The 23,816-nt window shown below is 43.8% G+C and overlaps 1 protein-coding gene across 1 annotated transcript in view; it reads right to left on the bottom strand.

The window, feature by feature from the left end:
* Positions 1-1,695: 1,695 nt before the first annotated feature.
* Positions 1,696-23,816, bottom strand: part of LOC113431476 (uncharacterized) — a 34,330-nt gene continuing 12,209 nt past the window's right edge. Inside the window, exon 4 of the mRNA XM_087964612.1 lies at positions 1,696-8,806. Coding sequence (XP_087820738.1) covers positions 1,696-8,535 — 6,840 coding nt within the window. The 5' untranslated portion in view covers positions 8,536-8,806. The remainder of the gene's footprint in view (positions 8,807-23,816) is intronic.

The following is a 23,816-nucleotide window of genomic DNA, read 5'->3' on the forward strand; positions in this document are numbered from 1 at the left end:
GGGAGAAGTGGCTGTTGCTATTGTAGTGGTTTCCAACGTGGAGGTTTGTGCAGAAGTAGTTAAGTATTCCTTGGTCGTTGGAAGTTGAGTAGTGGTTTTTGTAGTACTACTACTAATTGAGGAGCTCTCTGGGGAAGAGCTGGAGGGCATTGTGGTTCCTGGGCCAGAGGTGGACATTTGCTCGGTGGTAGAAAAAGGCTGGAACTGCTTGTGGGAGTTATAGATGTCACACTACTTGACGAAGCAGAAGCGGTGGTCATTGGCGGACTCGTCGGAGTCATGCTAGTCTCTGAAAAACCTGTAGAGGACACTGTGCCCTCTGGAGTTGGTGTTGTGGTTTTCAAATGGAAGAAGTTACTTTGGTCTTTGATGATGCCGTAGAAGGCACTGAACTCATTGGAGAGCTGGCTGCTTCTGACGTGACGGATACAGGTGTGGTGGCCTCTGGAGAAGTAGTTAAGTGTTTTGTGGTGATAGGATGTGGAGTAGTGGTTTCTGAAGAGGTAGTAGTCTTTATAGAGCTGGAGGTCATTGTGGTCTCTGGGGGAGAAGTGGCTGTTGCTATTGTAGTGGTTTCCAATGTGGAGGTTTGTGCAGAAGTAGTTAAGTATTCCTTGGTCGTTGGAAGTTGAGTAGTGGTTTTTGTAGTACTACTACTAATTGAGGAGCTCTCTGGGGAAGAGCTGGAGAGCATTGTGGTTCCTGGGCCAGAGGTGGACATTTGCTCGGTGGTAGAAAAAAGGCTGGAACTGCTTGTTGGAGTTATAGATGACACACTACTTGACGAAGCAGAAGCGGTGGTCATTGGCGGGCTCGTCGGAGTCATGCTAGTCTCTGAAAAACCTGTAGAGGACACTGTGCCCTCTGGAGTTGGTGTTGTGGTTTTCGAAATGGAAGAAGTTACTCTGGTCTTTGATGATGCCGTAGAAGGCACTGAACTCATTGGAGAGCTGGCTGCTTCTGACGTGACGGATACAGGTGTGGTGGCCTCTGGAGAAGTAGTTAAGTGTTTTGTGGTGATAGGATGTGGAGTAGTGGTTTCTGAAGAGGTAGTAGTCTTTATAGAGCTGGAGGTCATTGTGGTCTCTGGGGGAGAAGTGGCTGTTGCTATTGTAGTGGTTTCCAATGTGGAGGTTTGTGCAGAAGTAGTTAAGTATTCCTTGGTCGTTGGAAGTTGAGTAGTGGTTTTTGTAGTACTACTACTAATTGAGGAGCTCTCTGGGGAAGAGCTGGAGGGCATTGTGGTTCCTGGGCCAGAGGTGGACATTTGCTCGGTGGTAGAAAAAGGCTGGAACTGCTTGTTGGAGTTATAGATGTCACACTACTTGACGAAGCAGAAGCGGTGGTCATTAGGCGGACTCGTCGGAGTCATGCTAGTCTCTGAAAAACCTGTAGAGGACACTGTGCCCTCTGGAGTTGGTGTTGTGGTTTTCAAAATGGAAGAAGTTACTTTGGCCTTTGCTGATGCCGTAGAAGGCACTGAACTCATTGGAGAGCTGGCTGCTTCTGACGTGACGGATACAGGTGTGGTGGCCTCTGGAGAAATAGTTAAGTGTTTTGTGGTGATAGGATGTGGAGTAGTGGTTTCTGAAGAGGTAGTAGTCTTTATAGAGCTGGAGGTCATTGTGGTCTCTGGGGGAGAAGTGGCTGTTGGAGTTGTAGTGGTTTCCAACGTGGAGGTTTGTGCAGAAGTAGTTAAGTATTCCTTGGTGGTTGGAAGTTGAGTAGTGGTTTTGTAGTACTACTACTAATTGAGGAGCTCTCTGGGGAAGAGCTGGAGGGCATTGTGGTTCCTGGGCCAGAGGTGGACATTTGTTCGGTGGTAGAAAAAAGGCTGGAACTGCTTGTTGGAGTTATAGATGTCACACTACTTGACGAAGCAGAAGCGGTGGTCATTCGCGGACTCGTCAGAGTCATGCTAGTCTCTGAAAAACCTGTAGAGGACACTGTGCCCTCTGGAGTTGGTGTTGTGGTTTTCAAAATGGAAGAAGTTACTTTGGCCTTTGCTGATGCCGTAGAAGGCACTGAACTCATTGGAGAGCTGGCTGCTTCTGACGTGACGGATACAGGTGTGGTGGCCTCTGGAGAAGTAGTTAAGTGTTTTGTGGTGATAGGATGTGGAGTAGTGGTTTCTGAAGAGGTAGTAGTCTTTATAGAGCTGGAGGTCATTGTGGTCTCTGGGGGAGAAGTGGCTGTTGGAGTTGTAGTGGTTTCCAACGTGGAGGTTTGTGCAGAAGTAGTTAAGTATTCCTTGGTCGTTGGAAGTTGAGTAGTGGTTTTTGTAGTACTACTACTAATTGAGGAGCTCTCGGGGGAAGAGCTGGAGGGCATTGTGGTTCCTGGGCCAGAGGTGGACATTTGCTCGGTGGTAGAAAAATGGCTGGAACTACTTGTGGGAGTTATAGATGTCACACTACTTGACGAAGCAGAAGCGGTGGTCATTGGCGGGCTCGTCGGAGTCATGCTAGTCTCTGAAAAACCTGTAGAGGACACTGTGCCCTCTGGAGTTGGTGTTGTGGTTTTCGAAATAGAAGAAGTTACTCTGGTCTTTGATGATGCCGTAGAAGGCACTGAACTCATTGGAGAGCTGGCTGCTTCTGACGTGACGGATACAGGTGTGGTGGCCTCTGGAGAAGTAGTTAAGTGTTTTGTGGTGATAGGATGTGGAGTAGTGGTTTCTGAAGAGGTAGTAGTCTTTATAGAGCTGGAGGTCATTGTGGTCTCTGGGGGAGAAGTGGCTGTTGCTATTGTAGTGGTTTCCAACGTGGAGGTTTGTGCAGAAGTAGTTAAGTATTCCTTGGTCGTTGGAAGTTGAGTAGTGGTTTTTGTAGTACTACTACTAATTGAGGAGCTCTCTGGGGAAGAGCTGGAGGGCATTGTGGTTCCTGGGCCAGAGGTGGACATTTGTTCGGTGGTAGAAAAAAGGCTGGAACTGCTTGTTGGAGTTATAGATGTCACACTACTTGACGAAGCAGAAGCGGTGGTCATTCGCGGACTCGTCAGAGTCATGCTAGTCTCTGAAAAACCTGTAGAGGACACTGTGCCCTCTGGAGTTGGTGTTGTGGTTTTCGAAATAGAAGAAGTTACTCTGGTCTTTGATGATGCCGTAGAAGGCACTGAACTCATTGGAGAGCTGGCTGCTTCTGACGTGACGGATACAGGTGTGGTGGCCTCTGGAGAAATAGTTAAGTGTTTTGTGGTGATAGGATGTGGAGTAGTGGTTTCTGAAGAGGTAGTAGTCTTTATAGAGCTGGAGGTCATTGTGGTCTCTGGGGGAGAAGTGGCTGTTGGAGTTGTAGTGGTTTCCAACGTGGAGGTTTGTGCAGAAGTAGTTAAGTATTCCTTGGTCGTTGGAAGCTGAGTAGTCGTTTTTGTAGTACTACTACTAATTGAGGAGCTCTCTCGGGAAGAGCTGGAGTGCTTTGTGGTCTCTGGGCCAGAGGGGGACGTTTGCTCGGTGGTAGAAAAATGGCTGGAACTACTTGTGGGAGTTATAGATGTCACACTACTTGACGAAGCAGAAGCGGTGGTCATTGGCGGGCTCGTCGGAGTCATGCTAGTCTCTGAAAAACCTGTAGAGGACACTGTGCCCTCTGGAGTTGGTGTTGTGGTTTTCGAAATAGAAGAAGTTACTCTGGTCTTTGATGATGCCGTAGAAGGCACTGAACTCATTGGAGAGCTGGCTGCTTCTGACGTGACGGATACAGGTGTGGTGGCCTCTGGAGAAGTAGTTAAGTGTTTTGTGGTGATAGGATGTGGAGTAGTGGTTTCTGAAGAGGTAGTAGTCTTTATAGAGCTGGTGGTCATTGTGGTCTCTGGGGGAGAAGTGGCTGTTGGAGTTGTAGTGGTTTCCAACGTGGAGGTTTGTGCAGAAGTAGTTAAGTATTCCTTGGTCGTTGGAAGTTGAGTAGTGGTTTTTGTAGTACTACTACTAATTGAGGAGCTCTCGGGGGAAGAGCTGGAGGGCATTGTGGTTCCTGGGCCAGAGGTGGACATTTGCTCGGTGGTAGAAAAATGGCTGGAACTACTTGTGGGAGTTATAGATGTCACACTACTTGACGAAGCAGAAGCGGTGGTCATTGGCGGGCTCGTCGGAGTCATGCTAGTCTCTGAAAAACCTGTTGAGGACACTGTGCCCTCTGGAGTTGGTGTTGTGGTTTTTGAAATAGAAGAAGTTACTCTGGTCTTTGATGATGCCGTAGAAGGCACTGAACTCATTGGAGAGCTGGCTGCTTCTGACGTGACGGATACAGGTCTGGTGGCCTCTGGAGAAGTAGTTAAGTGTTTTGTGGTGATAGGATGTGGAGTAGTGGTTTCTGAAGAGGTAGTAGTCTTTATAGAGCTGGAGGTCATTGTGGTCTCTGGGGGAGAAGTGGCTGTTGCTATTGTAGTGGTTTCCAACGTGGAGGTTTGTGCAGAAGTAGTTAAGTATTCCTTGGTCGTTGGAAGCTGAGTAGTGGTTTTTGTAGTACTACTACTAATTGAGGAGCTCTCTGGGGAAGAGCTGGACGGCTTTGTGGTTTCTGGGCCAGAGGTGGATGTTTGCTCAGGGATAGAAAGGAGACTGGAACTGCTTGTGGGAGTTATAGATGTCACACTACTTGATGAACCAGAAGCGGTGGTCATTGGCGGACTCGTCGGAGTCATGCTAGTCTCTGAAAAACCTGTAGAGAACACATTGCCCTCTGGAGTTGGTGTTGTGGTTTTTGAAATAGAAGAAGTTACTCTGGTCTTTGCTGATGCCGTAGAAGGCACTGAACTCATTGGAGAGCTGGCTGCTTCTGACGTGACGGATACAGGTGTGGTGGCCTCTGGAGAAGTAGTTAAGTGTTTTGTGGTGATAGAATGTGGAGTAGTGGTTTCTGAAGAGGTAGTAGTCTTTATAGAGCTGGAGGTCATTGTGGTCTCTGGGGGAGAAGTGGCTGTTGGTGTTGTAGTGGTTTCCAATGTGGAGGTTTGTGCAGAAGTAGTTAAGTATTCCTTGGTCGTTGGAAGTTGAGTAGTGGTTTTTGTAGTACTACTACTAATTGAGGAGCTCTCTGGGGAAGAGCTGGACGGCTTTGTGGTTTCTGGGCCAGAGGTGGATGTTTGCTCGGGGGTAGAAAGGAGACTGGAACTGCTTGTGGGAGTTATAGATGTCACACTACTTGATGAAGCAGAAGCGGTGGTCATTGGCGGACTCGTCGGAGTCATGCTAGTCTCTGAAAAACCTGTAGAGGACACTGTGCCCTCTGGAGTTGTTGTTGTGGTTTTCGAAATGGAAGAAGTTACTTTGGCCTTTGCTGATGCCGTAGAAGGCACTGAACTCATTGGAGAGCTGGCTGCTTCTGATGTGACGGATACAGGTGTGGTGGCCTCTGGAGAAATAGTTAAGTGTTTTGTGGTGATAGGATGTGGAGTAGTGGTTTCTGAAGAGGTAGTATTCTTTATAGAGCTGGAGGTCATTGTGGCCTCTGGGGGAGCATTGGCTGTTGGTGTTGTAGTGGTTTCCAACGTGGAGGTTTGTGCAGAAGTAGTTAAGTATTCCTTGGTCGTTGGAAGCTGAGTAGTGGTTTTTGTAGTACTACTACTAATTGAGGAGCTCTCTGGGGAAGAGCTGGACGGCATTGTGGTTTCTGGGCCAGAGGTGGATGTTTGCTCAGGGGTAGAAAGGAGACTGGAACTGCTTGTGGGAGTTATAGATGTCACACTACTTGACGAAGCAGAAGCGGTGGTCATTGGCGGGCTCGTCGGAGTCATGCTAGTCTCTGAAAAACCTGTAGAGGACACTGTGCCCTCTGGAGTTGGTGTTGTGGTTTTAGAAATGGAAGAAGTTACTTTGGCCTTTGCTAATGCCGTAGAAGGCACTGAACTCATTGGAGAGCTGGCTGCTTCTGACGTGACGGATACAGGTGTGGTGGCCTCTGGAGAAATAGTTAAGTGTTTTGTGGTGATAGGATGTGGAGTAGTGGTTTCTGAAGAGGTAGTAGTCTTTATAGAGCTGGAGGTCATTGTGGTCTCTGGGGGAGAAGTGGCTGTTGGTGTTGTAGTGGTTTCCAACGTGGAGGTTTGTGCAGAAGTAGTTAAGTATTGCTTGGTCGTTGGAAGCTGAGTAGTGGTTTTTGTAGTACTACTACTAATTGAGGAGCTCTCTGGGGAAGAGCTGGAGTGCTTTGTGGTCTCTGGGCCAGAGGGGGACGTTTGCTCGGGGGTAGAAAGAAGGCTGGAACTGCTTGTGGGAGTTATAGATGTCACACTACTTGACGAAGCAGAAGCGGTGGTCATTGGTGGACTCGTCGGAGTCATGCTAGTCTCTGAAAAACCTGTAGAGGATACTGTGCCCTCTGAAGTTGGTGTTGTGGTTTTCAAAATGGAAGAAGTTACTTTGGCCATTGCTGATGCCGTAGAAGGCACTGAACTCATTGGAGAGCTGGCTGCTTCTGACGCGACGGATACAGGTGTGGTGGCCTCTGGAGAAATAGTTAATTGTTTTGTGGTGGTAGGATGTGGAGTAGTGTTTTCTGAAGAAGTAGTAGTCCTTATAGAGCTGGAGGTCATTGTGGTCTCTGGGGGAGAAGTGGCTGTTGCTGTTGTAGTGGTTTCCAACGCGGAGGTTTGTGCAGAAGTAGTTAAGTATTCCTTGGTCTTTGGAAGCTGAGTAATGGTTTTTGTAGTACTACTACTAATTGAGGGGCTCTCTGGGGAAGAGCTGGACAGCTTTGTGGTCTCTGGGCCAGAGGGGGACGTTTGCTCGGGGGTAGGAAAAAGGCTGGAACTGCTTGTGGGAGATATAGATGTCACACTACTTGACGAAGCAGAAGCGGAGGTCATTGGCGGACTCGTCGGAGTCATGCTAGTCTCTGAAAAACCTGTAGAGGACACTGTGCCCTCTGGAGTTGGTGTTGTGGTTTTCGAAATGGAAGAAGTTACTTTGGCCTTTGCTGATGCCGTAGAAGGCACTGAACTCATTGGAGAGCTGGCTGCTTCTGACGTGACGGATACAGGTGTTGTGGCCTCTGGAGAAATACTTAAGTGTTTTGTCGTTATAGGATGTGGAGTAGTGGTTTCTGAAGAGGTAGTAGTCTTTATAGAGCTGGAAGTCATTGTGGTATCTGGGGGAGAAGTGGCTGTTGGTGTTGTAGTGGTTTCCAACGTGGAGGTTTGTGCAGAAGTAGTTAAGTATTGCTTGGTCGTTGGAAGCTGAGTAGTGGTTTTTGTAGTACTACTACTAATTGAGGAGCTCTCTGGGGAAGAGCTGGAGGGCATTGTGGTTCCTGGGCCAGAGGTGGACATTTGCTCGGTAGTAGAAAAAAGGCTGGAACTGCTTGTTGGAGTTATAGATGTCACACTACTTGACGAAGCAGAAGCGGTGGTCATTGGCGGACTCGTCAGAGTCATGCTAGTCCCTGAAAAACCTGCAGAGGACACTGTGCCCTCTGGAGTTGGTGTTGTGGTTTTCGAAATGGAAGAAGTTACTTTGGCCTTTGCTGATGCCGTAGAAGGCACTGAACTCATTGGAGAGCTGGCTGCTTCTGACGTGACGGATACAGGTCTGGTGGCCTCTGGAGAAATAGTTAAGTGTTTTGTGGTGATAGGATGTGGAGTAGTGGTTTCTGAAGAGGTAGTAGTCTTTATAGAGCTGGAGGTCATTGTGGCCTCTGGGGGAGAAGTGGCTGTTGGAGTTGTAGTGGTTTCCAACGTGGAGGTTTGTGCAGAAGTAGTTAAGTATTCCTTGGTCGTTGGAAGCTGAGTAGTGGTTTTTGTAGTACTACTACTAATTGAGGAGCTCTCTGGGGAAGAGCTGGAGTGCTTTGTGGTCTCTGGGCCAGAGGGGGACGTTTGCTCGGGGGTAGAAAGAAGGCTGGAACTGCTTGTGGGAGTTATAGATGTCACACTACTTGACGAAGCAGAAGCGGTGGTCATTGGCGGACTCGTCGGAGTCATGCTAGTCTCTGAAAAACCTGTAGAGGACACTGTGCCCTCTGGAGTTGGTGTTGTGGTTTTCGAAATGGAAGAAGTTACTTTGGCCTTTGCTGATGCCGTAGAAGGCAGTGTACTCATTGGAGAGCTGGCTGCTTCTGACGTGACGGATACAGGTGTGGTGGCCTCTGGAGATATAGTTAAGTGTTTTGTGGTGGTAGGATGTGGAGTAGTGGTTTCTGAAGAGGTAGTAGTCTTTATAGAGCTGGAAGTCATTGTGGTGTCTGAAGTGGCTGTTGGTGTTGTAGTGGTTTCCAACGTGGAGGTTTGTGCAGAAGTAGTTAAGTATTCCTTGGTCTTTGGAAGTTGAGTAGTGGTTTTTGTTGTACTACTACTATTTGAGGAGCTCTCTGGGGAAGAGCTGGAGGGCTTTGTGGTCTCTGGGACTGATGTGCTAATTTGTGACGTGGTGGACGCAGTCAAGGTGGTTGCTGGGAATGCTGCGGAGACTGCTATGCTCTCTGGAATGGTACTTGTGGTTTCCATAGTGGGATAAGTCATCATGCTACTCTTTCCTGAAGCTGTAGTGCTCTCTGTCGGAGCCATCGCTGTTTCAGATGTGATGTATTCAGGCATGGTGGTCTCTCTGGGATAGTTGTCGAGTGTCCTATACTCTTTGGGGTAGAAGCCGATGTTGCTTTTGTTGTGGTTTCTAACGTGATGGTTTCTGAAGTGCTAATAGCCTTCGTAGAGCTGACTGTAAAAAACATGGATAGCCCTCTGTCCTCTGTAGGAGATGTGGCTGTTTCTGATTTGGTGTATACACTACTTGTTTTCATGCTCTGTTTGCTTGTGGCAGTGGAGGATGTTTCCGATGTACTTGTTCCCTTTACTGTTCCTGTTGGTGCTGAAAGGATATAAATAATTTGTATTAAAATTAATGTAGTATGAAGGACAGAACAAAGGTTTTAAACTGCAATTTGCTAATAGAACATAAGACTTAGTAAAGTTTTCATTCTTTTTGTTTGCATGGATGTTTCTTTACTTTTTGATACCTTTGACCATGCAGATCGGTTTGTAATTCTATGGATTTCCTTCCTTCATCAATTTGATTAAGTATATTAATTTCCTCTGTATTTGTTTGAGGCATTTGTTGGTCTTTCCCTGTCTTATTTTTCTTAGCTACTGATTTTCATGAGGTTAGACAGTGATATTCAAGTTATATTTATTATAATTGAATATGTTTATTTATTGGTTGTATATTTCACTGTTCATTCAAATAGCCTTCCTTCTTCCTATTTTTCACATAAAACTCTATTTATTATCTTGGGGTGAGAGAGAAAGATTGGGCTAAATTCACCAGAAAGCTTCTGTGACTGGAGAGGGTTAAGCATTGTACCACATTGTCTTTGAATTTCACCAGATAAGTTAGAAACTGAGAACCTGGATGCAGTGATATGGTCTATCCTTAAGCTAAGGCCTTTTCGCTATAGTCCTCATTTTATAACCTCAGTTGGGACCAGCAATTCAATCATTAAGTGAAGCAGTCACTAAGTGAAACCGTGGTGATCTTCAACTTTCCCTTGATTAATAGACCTGTGAAGGTTTTAAATGCAAAGATTGCTCGCAAAGTTACTTTTTCATCCCATCATTTCATCCACCATGTAGTTTTACAATGGTCACTAAATAAGGCAGTTACTAAACAAGGATTACCCAAATAAAAGTCCTAAATAAAAGGCAAAAAAATAAATAAATACCACAATCACCTTACAATACATTCCTTCAGTCCTTCACTCAGCAAAAAAATATACCAGCATAAATTACATCCCCACATGGCCCATTTTGGATCACAGGTAAGTACAGGGCCCATGTGGAAGGTAAGTACAGGGCCCAGTTCTTTCTTAGCAGCAGGGCTGGGAAGGGGTACTGCCCTTACAACTGTATTCAGGACAAGTTAAAGGCCTCAAAAAGTGGATTACTTTGAATATGTTTCTTTTCCCTCCCCTGTCAACATTACTGGAATTGAGTGATTTGGGGATGGGATGGAACGGGAGAAGGATTCAGATACCTTTCAAATTGCCCAAATATATCCCTCTGTCTCAGCCAATAGCATGTTCCTTAATTACTTTTGGATTCAGGTGTTAGTACATCAAAGTTGGCTAGGTCAGGAAATAAAACTTCATAAGGTTTATTAGACTCTGCTTTATTGCAGAGTGCCAAGTTTCTTCTGTCCTTTCTTATAACATGACAGTACATTAAATCTTTCTTAGGCTCCCTTCTTTTCCCAGGGCTCAAATTTGGGGGTCTGAGTCATTACTGATTTCTGGTGACTGCCTGGACCAATTCCTCTAGGTTTCTTGGCACTATTTTCAGAAGTGGTTTGTCCTTGCCTTGCCTAAGACTAAGAGAGAGAGGCTGGCCCAAACTCACCGAGTCAACTTCATGCCTAAAGCAGGACTAGAACACAGGATCTTGGCAGTAACTCCTATCCTGTTGCCTTAACCACTACACCAATTTGGCTCTTGAGATTTCATTTACGGTCTCTTTTATCAGTTAAAAGTTGTGTTCTTTTGCCCATGTTTTCTACCTCCCTTTACACCAGCTTTCTTCCAGAAGACTTCATAAATAACCCATGATTCAGGTCACCAACGTGGTGGAGGGATTATGAGGAATACTAGTCAACTTCTCTCTCTTTCTCCCTTTGCCATATAAATGTACTTGTGACCTGGGACCTGGGACCTCTTGCAACTTTTATCCCTGCTCCCATTTATCTCACATAGATGGATGTTCAAGCCAATGTCAATGCTGGCTGTGAATGCTCACGGTCAGCAGCACCTAGTAGTATTATGCGGGTAGGTGAAATAACATTGCCCCCAATTAAAGCAAAAACAGAAATAAAACAAATAAATCTACGATGTAGGCTAGTGCTTTCTCTAGGGAATGGAGAACACTAGTTTTGTTTTCTTACATAAATGTCTACTATCCTTCCTTGTGTTTTAAAAACAGGGCTAGTATTCTTTGACAAGCAAGTTAATCTGGAAATATCAGACTGGCATTTTCCAAAGCACGGGTCAGGTATTACGCAGGTTGATGTCACTGTGGAAGCCAGGTGTTCAGTTTGTCCTGCACTTGAATCCAAAAGAGCCAAGGAGGGCAGTTGCCAGTGGCCTAGGAAAGATGACATGCCCACAACATCCCCACATGAGCCATAGGTTCTGGTCAGATTACCTGACTATATTATCACCAACTTTATCAATGGACCGCTATAAATCATTCATACATTGAAAGCGGTGCTGGAAGAAGAGAAGAAAACTATTTTAGCACTGCCTCTAAAGTTGAATTAAGCTGCCTCTGTGGCAGGTGAAGATGAGATGAAAACAATATTTGAGCTGCCCAGGGTTGTTTGTGGAGATGGGTGGCTATAGAAATCAAACAACAAACAAATAAAATGTCGTGGAGGCCTAACCTTGTAAGCAGGGGTGTGCTTCAGCCGTTTTGTGCCAGTTTGGCCGAACCGGATGTTAATGTTACATCTGGCTCAGCAAACAGGTAGTTCCAACGACTGGCTGGCCCCGCCCACCCCATCCCGCCCCTCCCAGGAGTCCCCACATGGCCCATTTTGGATCACAGGTAAGTGCAGGGCCCATGTGGAAGCTCGGGGAGGGTGAAAAATGGGCCTCCCAGAGGCTTGAGGAAAGCCTCCAGAGCCCAGGGGTGAAAATGGACCTCCCGGAGGCTCGAGGAAAGCCTCCAGAGTCCGGGGAGGGCGAAAAACAGCCCCCCTGTGGCCCATTTTCATTCCCAAGGTGGTGCAGGGAGGCCTACTAGGTCAAAAATGGGGTGTGGGGGACGCAGTGCCCCACTCGGCAGCCTGTTTTCACTCCCAGGGTGGTGTAGTAGGCCAACTAGGCCACGCCCACCATGGCCACTGGGCAACCAGGAAGAACTGGTTGTTAAATTATTTGAAGCCCACCCATGCTTGTGAGATAATGAAGGGAGCATAGTTATTCTATGGGAAGGTAAGCCAAATACTTTACGCAGACAGGTGGCGGCTTTAGCCTCGGTGATAGCCTGGGGTGACCTCCGGTCCATAGTGCACCATCCACATGTCCGCACCTCTCTTAAGGGTGCTGCAAACTTACGACCTCCTGTAATTCACTGCTATCCCACCTGGGACCTCAACAAGGTGTTAACCGCACTTGCAACTGGCCCGTTCGAGCCTTTAAGAACCGATAGTCTTAAATTCCTGACATATAAGGTGGCCTTCCTAATTGCAATCACATCAGCAAGGAGGATTTCCAAATTGGCAGCATTGTCAATGAGAAAGGACCTGTGCGTTTGTCATGCGGACAGAATGATTCTCCGATTGGATCCACCGTCCACTCCTAAAGTAAATTCAGCCTTCCACAGAGCGCAAGAGTTGGTGCCTCCAAAATTTTTGTCCGAAACCATCTCATAGACTGGAGCATCAATGGCATCGACTTGATGTTCGAAGGGCCTTAGGCATCTATCTAGACCGCACGGCGGCATTTTGAAAATCTGAGGCTCTATTCCTATCCTTCAACCCATCCACTTTAGGGCAAAAGGTGTCGGCGACGACCATCGGTAGATGGTTGAGAGCCACCATAGCTAAAAGTTACGAATGCCAGTCCATCTCAGTTCCTAAGGGCACTGCAGCCCACTCAACAAGGAGTGCGGCAATATCAGCTGCATGGGCCACACGGGCTTCCATAGACGAAATTTGCGGAGCGGCAACTTGGGCTTCACCATCTCCCTTTGTCAGAAATTATAAAATTGATGTCTATGCCTCAGCAGACGCTTCATTTGGCAGAAGAGTCCTGCAGAGGGTCCACAGAGTTTAGGAGTGGATTTCGATCCAGACGGAGTCCCTCCCTAAGCACAGGCCAAGCTTTGGTATGTCCCACTTCTGGATGCTCTGAACAGCTCATGGGAGAAAGGGCATTGGTACTTACCTGATACGCCCGTTCTCTGTGAGCTGTGAAAAGTATCCAGCCCCACCCATTTCTTTCCATCTGGTGGGGTTCCATTCCAGTCAGGGATCTAGATTAGGTGATGAGTCCTGGACTTTGGCACTCAGTCTTTGCAAAACTGTGGGACGCTGAGGAGGCGTCCCGTGGAGGAGGAGGAGCGTCCCGGAGTTTTAAGCCCAGCCTTTCCAGAAGAGACTGAAGCACCTCCCACTTCTGGATGCTCTTCACAGCTCACAGAGAACGGGCGTATCAGGTAAGTACCAACGCCCTTTTTCGGTGTGATGCTTTCTAGTGCATAAAAGGTTACTTTCTCTGGCTTTGCAGGAACTCAGAGAAAGGTGTGTTGTTTGCATTGTTTGATTATTTAAAATTGGGATTTTCTGCCTGCCAAACCTGTCTCTACCCTGAGCTATGAAACCTACTTTAAACACAATATATTGCATTCACATGCTATGCTTAACCTGTTTTTTGCATTGTTTAATTTTCTGGCTTCACACACCCCTGAACCATAAACTACTAAAGTGTCTAAGCTTACATGCCACACTATACCACATACATATACACATGCATACACATATACTGTACACACACACACACACAAATATAAAACAATATAGTATGGTTAAGTTATGTGGTATATTATAAAGCTGTAGGGTACATTTATGTTAGGCTTGCTCCATCTCACTGGAAGTCACCAATCTTCAGACAGGGAGCCATATTTGGGCTTCTGAGAGTGAAGTTTGAAAGAACAAAATTGATATCTTTAAATGAGGATATTAGGTGGAGTGGATGGTTAATTAGTGCCATCTAGCCACCTCACAGATGGACTATTGCAGGGGTGTCAGACTCAATTTCATTGAGGGCCACATCAGGGCTGTGGTTGACCTTGGAGAGGTCAGGCAGGTGTGGCTGACTGGGTGGGTGTGGCCAACTGGGTGGGTATGGCCAACTTGACACCACTCCCCAAACTGCTGGCATGTTTCCTCTTCACATTGGGTAGACCCGGCCAAAGCGACGCTGGCCCGATCTTTCCTCTTTGCATTGAATAGACTGGGCCGAAGCAGCATGGACCAGCCCCTTGCATTTTCCAGGATGGCTTCATGGGCCTTGAGTCTGACACCCTTGGACTATTGCAATGGGGCTGCTCTTAAAGACCAACTACAAACTAAACCTAGTCTAGAATGCAGCAATGTGGGTAGTGATGGGAAGGCCATGATATGTCTATGTGTTGTGCTGCCAATATTGTTAAGTGAATCACGGAAGTTGTTGAATGAATCATTGGGTTTCTAAGAGAAACCAGCTTCCCCAATTGATTCCCCAATTACTCTTGACGAATGTATCTTTTCTTTTATGTACACTGAAAGCATTTGCACCAAGACAAATTCCTTGTGTGTCCAATCACACTTGGCCAATAAAGAATTCTATTAACTATTCTATTCTATTTTGTTTGTCAGAACCCAGCTGGGAAGATTGTAAATAGTGATCATGTGACCCTGAGACACTGCAGCCCTTGTAAATGTGAACCAAATGTGAAGCACCTGAATTTTGATCATGTGACTGTGGGGATGGCTGCAACGGTTGTAAGTGCGAGGACTGGTCACAAGTCCCCTTTTCAGTGCTGTTGTAACTTTGAATGGTTGCTAAACAAATTGTTGTTAAGTCAAGGACTGCCTGTATAATAAGTCTGAGCTTAGTTTGCTTAGGGAGAAGCCAATAGATCACTGGATTAGTACAATTTAGAAGGGATTCTTGGATGAATTTTTTTTTAGAGCCTAATCCAATCCTCAATCTGACATTTAACTAATCACCTGAATCCTCTTTTCCCATATCAACGTCTTCTTTTTGTTTGATCACATTCTGTTCTATAATATTAGCTGCAAGACACAGAGATTATCCCTATAATAAAGTGTCACTTCCCTCTTAATCCTGCAATGTGCCAGTAAAAAAAAACAACCCAAAAAGGAAGGGTTCATCCTGAATCCCTTTTTTTCTCCCGGTAAAAAAATAATTTCACTTCTATAATCCAGAGATGGATGTCAGTTTTGGTTTTTCTCATTTTCCAAAAAGTTCTATATAGATTATGATGTGCCTTGAAAACCTGTTTTAGAGGGCTAGGCTGGAGGCTAGGAAAAGAGATCGGAATTAAAGAAAAAAAAGCTATTCAATGGGACATGCTATTCATGAAGTAGACTGCCCTGGTAGATGGGTCACCTCCTCAATTACATGTTTTTAAATGGAAGTTGAATTGCCCTGTGTCAAAGATGTTGAAGGTGTGAGGTTCCTGTATTCAGCAAGGAGAAGGAATATACAGTAAGGACTCCAGGATATCTTCTGATGCTATCACTGGCCTTATCATGGCCCAGTTCGCATAAGATGCTAAAACACTGGTTGAGTGTATGATCAAAGATGATTACAGGACTGGAGGCTAAAACATATAAAGAACCGTTGCTGAAATTGGGTATGTCTAGTTTAATGAAAAGTAGGACTAGGGGTGACATGGTAGCAGTCTTCCAATATCTAAGGGGCTGCCACAGAGGAGAAGGGGTCAACCTATTCTTCAAAGCACCTGAAGGCAGGACAAGAAGCAATGGATGGAAACTAATCAATGGGAGTACGAATCTAGAGCTAAGAAAAAGTTTCCAGAGAGTTAGAACAATTAATCAGTGGGACAACTTGCCTCCAGAAGTTGGGGATGTTCTAACACTGGAAGAGATTGGATAACCATTTCTCTGAAATGGTATAGGGCAGTGTAAGTGAACCAGTGTGTGTGTTAAAAATGCCAATACAACAAATCAGGCCGCATCCCTTTTATGTGGCTGTGATGTCAACACATATTCAAAGGGGTAGGTTTCAGTTGAGTCATTGCTCCTGCCATCCTGCCATTTTTGACCCAACCCCGAGGGAGCAAAATGCTGTTTTCATCAGGAAAAATAGATGTGATAAATTATATTCAATCAACTGCAAGGGTAAGCATGGTATAGTGTTGGTAACAGGAAAGGAAATTGCTAGCCTAAAAAACCTGACCATGTAATATCTTCATTTTTGGAAACAAAGTTAACCTTACAGCAACAAATCACAATATTTGTACAGACTCTGTCCAAGAGCAACAATACAAAGAAGCCAATTCAAACAATAAGCACACATACGCAACGTGTATCTCTGTTTGTTTGTTTGTTTGAGCTTGTTATCTCTTCCTCATTCTCCAAGCTTTAAAATACACAACCATAATACCCTCTTTTTGTCCTGACCTTTTTCTCAAAAGAACATTCTGTTATTATTTAGAATCATACAACCATCCTTTATGCTGGCTCTAGGTCAAAGGTTGGAAATCTGCCTTGATTTAAATTCACGCTTTTCTCTTTCAGCCAAATCAATCGGAGTACGAGCAGTGGGTTTTGCTGGAAGAAGTATCTGTAAAATTCAGTCTGCTCTGACATTCAAATTTCAAATGGGTATTTGGAATGAGCTTTTTTTTGCTAGCAAATGCAAGAACTTGTTGAAACTAAATTATCGATAACCTTATAAGAATAAAATCAATTCAGAAATTAAAAAAGAATTTGAAAGGATTCAATATGACACGGCGAATGTAGTGGAAAATCAGAAACCGTTTCAAGCAGGGGTGAAACATTAAGCAATGAAACTCAATTTCATTGAGGGCAGCATCAGGGTTGTGTTTCACCTCGAGGGGCTAGGGGCGTGGCCAGGGTGGGCGTGGCCAGCTCCGTGTCACTCATCGAGGCTCCGTTTTTGGCTGCGAGGGCCTCCTGCAGCCCTCCGCCAGCAAAAACGGAGCTTGGGAGGCCGCATGAGCTCCATTTTCCCTAGCAGAGAACCGCGGGCCAGACCTTCGCTGTTTCCAGGGCAGGCCCATGGGCCTTGAGTTTGACACCCCTGTTTTATAGGAAACTTAAAATGATAGAAAGTTAGAAAACAGATTTTAACATAGGATTGGGCTAACTTTTACAATCAGAGAGTTTGAGAGCTATATGCAGACCTTGATCCTCTTTGCTATCCCTCTCAAGGTAGGGGCTGACACTCCGTGATGCAATCTCCTGCCATTTTGAGGTGTGGTAAGATGACGATTGACAAAGCAAGAAGAGACACCATTTAAAAACAGTGTTTCTTAATGTACCTTCTTCTGGGAAGAAAGTAAGGAAGGAGATATACATTTTACCACATTTCTTGAAGACAGTAAGAAATTTTCCAGGAAGTTCCATTAAAGAGTGACAAGAATGAAGTTCATTGTTCTTGTTCTTATTTCCCCCTCCTCCTCCCCTTCCTCCTCTACAAGTAAGTTAAAGTACAAGTAAATATTTCTTTCCCAAGATTCGGTCTATTCTTGAAAGAGCTAATCTTACTGAATTAAACTGGAGATGATAGCTCAGAATTTAATCCAGTTCAGGTTTGAAGAATAATGGCTATACAGGTAGTCCTCGACTTACAACAGTTCATTTAGTGACTGTTCGAAGTTACAACGGCAGTGAAAAAAGTGACTGATGACCATTTTTCACACTTATGACCGTTGCAGCATCCTCGTGTGTATGTGATTTACATTCGGAAGTTTGATAACTAGTTCATATTTATGATGGTTTCAGTGTCCTGTGATCATCTTTTGCAACTTTCTAACAACCAAAGTCAACGGGGAAGCCAGATTCACTTAACAATGGTGTTACTAATTTAACAACTGCAGTGATTCACTTAACAAATGTAGTTTAAAAATGTCGTAAAATGTGGCAAAACTCACTTAACAAATTTCACACTTAGCAACTTAAATTCTGGACTCAGTTTAATTGTGGTCGTAAGTACCTGTACTTATACTTTTCTACATAAACTGGAGTTCTTCCCTCCTCTCAAATTCCAAATGTAGGACAAAAATAGCCCCAACCTCCTCATTCTTCCTTCTCTGCACTGCTTGTATTGCTAGATAAGCTAGGTGTTACACAGAAGCAAACTTTGTGGCGCAATATGCATTTTGTGGCTTAAAATCTCCCTTAATCCCCTGCTCAGTGTCAATGGCTTGCGGTTGTGTTAGAAGATGACGGATGGTATCACAAAAAAAGTAAACTTGTGCCAAGAAAGTTTCTTCCTTATAAAAACATATCCTGCTCTGTTTTGACACTAACTCAGCCTAAAAGGCTGAGAAGAAAGAACTGAGACAGAGGGAGGGAGGGAGGGAGGGAGGGAGGGAGGGGAAAAGCATACGCAGGAGTGTTACAATTTCATGAATCAAAGAAAGTGTTCAATTTTTCACTTCCTTGCACCATTTAGGCCCTGAAGGTAAATGACATTTCCAAACACGCTGTTCAGTGTCAGCTCTGAAAATAGGCCCGGTACATCCATGAAAGAGACTGGCTGATCAATGTCCAAGACCAAAATGGCATCTCCAAAAAGTAACATACCTTCAAGGAGCAAGTCACTTGGAAGATGACGCAAAACACAAAGGGAATGTGACAGAAAAGGGGTGGTATAAAGTGTAGTGGGCTGATGTGGTGTAGGTTACATTAAGCAAGAAAAACCAAAAGTGCACATATAGACTGGGTGAAACCAGGCTTAATAGCAGTAACTGTGAGAGGGATCTTGGAGTCTTAGTGGACAACCAATTAAATATGAGCTAGCAGAGTGTGACCGCAGCCAAAAAAGCCAATAAAATCCTAAATTGCATTAACAGAGGAATACAATCAAGATCAAGCGAGGTACTAATACCACTCTATAAAGCCTTAGTAAGTCCAGACTTGGAATACTGCATTCAGTTTTGGTCACCACGATGTAAAAATGATGTTGAGACTCTAGAAAGAGTGCAGAGAAGAGCAACGGAGATGATTAGGGGACTGAAGGCTAAAACATATAAAGAACGGTTGTTGGAATTGGGTATGTCTAGTCTGATGAAAAGAAGGACTAGGAGTTATATGTTAGCAGTGTTCTAATATCTCAGGGGCTGCCACAAAGTAGAGGGAGTCAAGCTATTCTCCAAAGCACCTGAAGGCAGGACAAGAAGCCATGGATGGAAACTAATCAAGGAGAGAAACAACTTAGAACTAAGGAGGAATTTCTTGACAGAATAATTAATCAGTGGAACAACTTGCCCCCAGAAGTTTGTAAATGCTCCAACACTGGAAGTTTTTAAAAACATGTTGGATAACCATTTGTCCGAAGTGATCTGAAGTGGTGTAGTTGGAAGGGGTCTTGAAGGTCCCTTCCAACTCTGTTATTCTATTCTATTCTATTCTATTCTAAAATAAAACTAATAAATAAAATAAACATGAAGCTGATCAGGATCATATTGGGATTGTTTCATAGGCCAGGTCAAAAAGCTACTTTATTTAGGGTCACTGAGAATCAAGCAGTATAAAAAATTTAATGAATTATTTATTATTAGAGTAGGATGGAATAATAGAATCTTGAAAAGCTGTCCATATTTCTTTGTATTCCATTTTACACCAAACCTAAACTTTTTATGACCCTTAATTTGGGGTAGATTGGGGCGACTGGGTGGAGCTGAGCGATTATTGGCCGGATGCCCTTCCTCATGTCATGCAGAGTTCTCAGCAGTTGTTTTTTTTTTTTGAAGCCCAGGAGAAAAGTATTTGCTGCTACCTAGGATCCAACTCTCAACCTTCTAAGTGGGAACTGAGTATCTTTACCACCAGGCTATCATATCTCTCATATGTATCCCATTTTACACTAAACCCTATCAAAGGTTGTTTTTAGTTTCTTTCTCATGTTTCTTATATTTGGGACTCCCTCTAGCTAGCCCCACCTCAAGTTCCTGTCTTCTACATGTCTGGCTGTAATTCCTTTACATTCAAAAAGAATTATACAGTGGGAAAAGCTGCACAAAAGAGCCACTACTAGAATGATATGGAAGAAGATGAAGGAGAAGAAGTTACTGTAGACCTATGAGGCAGCCCAATCAGGTTAGGGTGGCTTTAGGAACTAGAAGAGAGAACTGTATGAAGAAAGCTTACAGATTAGTTTTCCAAATTTAGCTTAGAGCAAATGGAAACATGTTAGATAAATTCAGGCACAGAATAACAAATATATTAGATAAATGCAGGCATAGAACAACAAATGCAGACAGAGAGCGATTATTCTCTTTCACACACGGAAGTTAGTCAATCATGGGAATTAAAGACAGAGTGTTTCAGGATGAAGAAAAAAAAAAGGTATCTTATGTAATAAATCCTTAAGCTACAGAATCCATTTGTTATTATCAGTTATGGAAATGGCCATCAACTTGGGAGGGTTTTCAAAGGAGTTTGCACCGCAGAGGGTCAGAATAAATGGCCCTAGTCCTGAAGATTGTAAACTTCTCCTTGAATCATAGGTAGCTTTTCTTAGAGGCTGACCCCTGAGAAGGAAGAAGAATACTTTTGCCTTCCTCTCTGCAATTGTTAGCCATCCCAATGTACCTGGTTTCCACCAGGGAGAAAATTAAGACTTCCCTGATGAGGCATTTCCTATGAACTGGAAACATTACAACATTATTTAACTGGACCAGTGGATTCTGCCCCTAGCAATCCTATCATGCCTCACACCTTCCAAAACAGGATGGAGAAGTCCTTCCCTGTTGTTTGTGACAAGATCTGGGAATCTACCCCAGCCAGGCAAGGCTCGCATCAGGGGTGTGTGTGGTGCCAGCCAGAAAGAAAAAATATCAGCTTTATTACCTGTTGTATTAATTCAAAGACAACGAGAAGGGGTACAGGTGCACCTATACCCATAGCATGATACCATGCAGTGAATTCAGAGCAGTGTATTTTAGGGGCCATTCCCAACATAGGAACCAGTGTTTCTTGGAATCAGATCATGGGTCCATGCAATCCAGAGGGACTTCATTCTAATTCCATATAATCACTTGGCCTAATTTCAAAACCCCTTTCCAGAAATTTGATCAAGAGGGCTTTTTGCAGAAATGTGGCCGTCTACCTCGATTTAATATCTGAAGTACCTGTCCCCATCCTGGTGGTTTGAAAAGTTCTGGGACTAATGTGTCCAGAATAGCAAGCATGGCAACTGGCTGGGAATGTAGAGGAGCACTTCCCATACATCTGAGGTAGGTAGGTAGGTAGGTAAACAGACAGACAGACAGATCAGCCTATATCACATCTATCTATCTATCTATCTATCTATCTATCTATCTATCTATCTATCTATCTATCTATCTATCTATCTATCTATCTATCTATCTATCTCTCTATCATCTCTGTCCCTCCCTCCCTCTCTCTCATCTGTCTATCTATCTATCTATCTATCTATCTATCTATCTATCTATCTATCTATCTATCTATCTATCTATCTATCTATCTATCTATCTATCTATCTATCTCCCTCACTCTCTCTCTCTATCTGTCTATCTATCTATCTATCTATCTATCTATCTATCTATCTATCTATCTATCTATCTATCTATCTATCTATCTATCATCTCTCTGTCCCTCCCTCCCTCTCTCTCATCTGTCTGTCTATCATCTATCATCTATCATCTATCTATCTATCTATCTATCTATCTATCTATCTATCTATCTATCTATCTATCTATCATCTCTCTGCCCCTCCCTCTCTCTCATCTGTCTGTCTATCATCTATCTATCTATCTATCTATCTATCTATCTATCTATCTATTAACTATTATCTATTATCTATTATCTATCATCTCTCTCTTTACCTGTCATCTGTCTGTCTGTCGGAATAGCAAGGCTGGCAACTGGCTGGGAATCTGGAGGAGCATTTCCCATATATCTGAGGTAGGTCGGTAGGTAGGTAAATAGATCAGTCTATATCTCTATCTATTTATCTATCTATCTATTTATCATCTCTCTATCATCTCTCTCTCCCTCTCTCTCATCTATCATCTATCTATCTATCTATCTATCTATCTATCTATCTATCTATCTATCTATCTATCTATCTCAGTCTATATCACCAAAGCTTAACAACCAGTATCAATTACAGATCGTCCTCAACTTATAACCACACTTGGAACCAGAATTTTTGTTGTTAAGTAAGGCAGTTGTTAAATGAGTTGTGTCCACTTTTATGACTTTTTTGCTGTGGTTGTTAAGTGAATCAACATGGTTAAATTAATCACATAATTATTAAGCAAATCTGGCTTCCCTTTACTTGTTAGAAACCAGAGAAGAAAGTCACAAATGATGATCATTGACCCTGGGATACTGCAACCATCATAAATACCTACCAGTTGCCAAGCACCCAAATTTTGATCATGTGACCCTGGGGGGGTCAACAATCAACAATCATAGATTGTTTACAGCAATCATAGGTTGTACATCTTTTTCAGAGTCATTGTAATTTTGAATGATCATTAAGTGAAAATTGAGGGCAACCATTGAGTGCTACCATTACAATAGCATAATTTCCTACTGATTTTTTCATGGGAGAAAAAAAAGGTGTTAAGCTCTTTTAACAGGCATTATACATTTAATTATGCTACAGATTTGTAATCTCATCCATCTCCAAAACATAAATGTGCTCCAAATTGCTCTTCTACTGATTTCAAAAATATCCTCAAGTCACTGTGATCTTACAATCTTCAGCTCCTGAAAACCTGCTTTTTTAAAAAAATGAAATATTTTTTAATAGCACTGTTCACCTCTTAAAAAGAAATTGATAACGGTGAGTTATTCTCCAGGTATATGGCAACATCTACGGCATAATTTGGTGCCCTAGACTAGAGCTATATCTTGATCCAGAAGGCCTTGGAAAGCCCTCCAGAAAGATAACTGAATATTTATGGGAGCAGGAAGTTAAATAACGGAAACAGTTAAATAAATAAGCTACATAATAATTGTGAAATAAACACAATTATTAAATCAGTTGTTTAAATACTAAACAAACTGTTTAATTATAAGAGATAACAGATAATCAGAGTTGGAAGGGACCTTGTAGGTCATCTAGTCCAACCCCCTGCCCAAGCAGGAGACCTTACACCAATTCTGACAGATGGGAGTCCAATCTCTTCTTGAAAGTCTCAAGTGATGATGCTCCCACAACTTCTGAAGGCAAGCTGTTCCACTGGTTGTTTGTTTTCACTGTCAGAAAGTTTCTCCTTATTTCCAGGTTAAATCTCTCCTTGTTCAGTTTCCATCCATTATTCCTTGTCTGGCCTTCTGGTGCTTTAGAAAACAGCTTGACCCCCTCCTCTCTGTTTGCAGCCCCTCAAATATTGGAAGACTGCTATCATGTCTCCCCTGGTCCTTCTCTTCACTAGACTAGCCATGCCCAGTTCCTGCAACAGTTCTTCTTAAATAAGTTACTGGAATGGCATCATCTTCGCTACCTCGAAATGTTAGTTAACTTAAAGGTAAATGAAATTGAATGAAATCTGGATTTTCCTTTAACATAGTACTTTGGGGACTGCCATCTCTGGATGCATCTCTCTGTAGCCAAAAATTGTCCATCCTGAAAATTTAACTCTGCATTGACTAAGGCAATGATTCTCAATCATTCTTAGGGCAACTGTGTTGACTTCAACTTCCAGAATTGCCCTGACTAGGGAATTCTGGGAGTTGGAGTCCACACATTTTAAAGTTGCCATGGCTGAAAAATACTAGAACATGGGAACATTGAATGTAGAATCACTTCCTTTTCCTGCCTTCAGCCCCTGGGGATAAGTTTCACAGAATATCCTTAAGTCACAGTAATAAGAAATGGAGCAGAAATGTCCCATTCTCCCTTTGCAACATCATCCTGTAGAGCAGGGGTGTCAAACTCAATTTCATTGAGGGCCGCATCAGGGCTATGTTTGACCACGGGAGGGCCGGGGTGTGTGACCAGGGTGGGTGTGGCTAGCATGACATCACTTGTGTCGGGAGGGTGCCTGTGGTGGCCTGAGTGCTCTGCCAGTGAAAACAGGCTCCTGAACTCTGTTTTTGGCTGGGACAGCCTCCTGCAACCCTCTGGCAGTGA

This window comes from Notechis scutatus, chromosome 1 (genome assembly GCF_049901735.1).
Source record: "Notechis scutatus isolate UNSWTSFEM ecotype Mainland chromosome 1, rNotScu1.2, whole genome shotgun sequence".
In the NCBI taxonomy this organism is placed as follows: Eukaryota; Metazoa; Chordata; class Lepidosauria; order Squamata; family Elapidae; genus Notechis; species Notechis scutatus.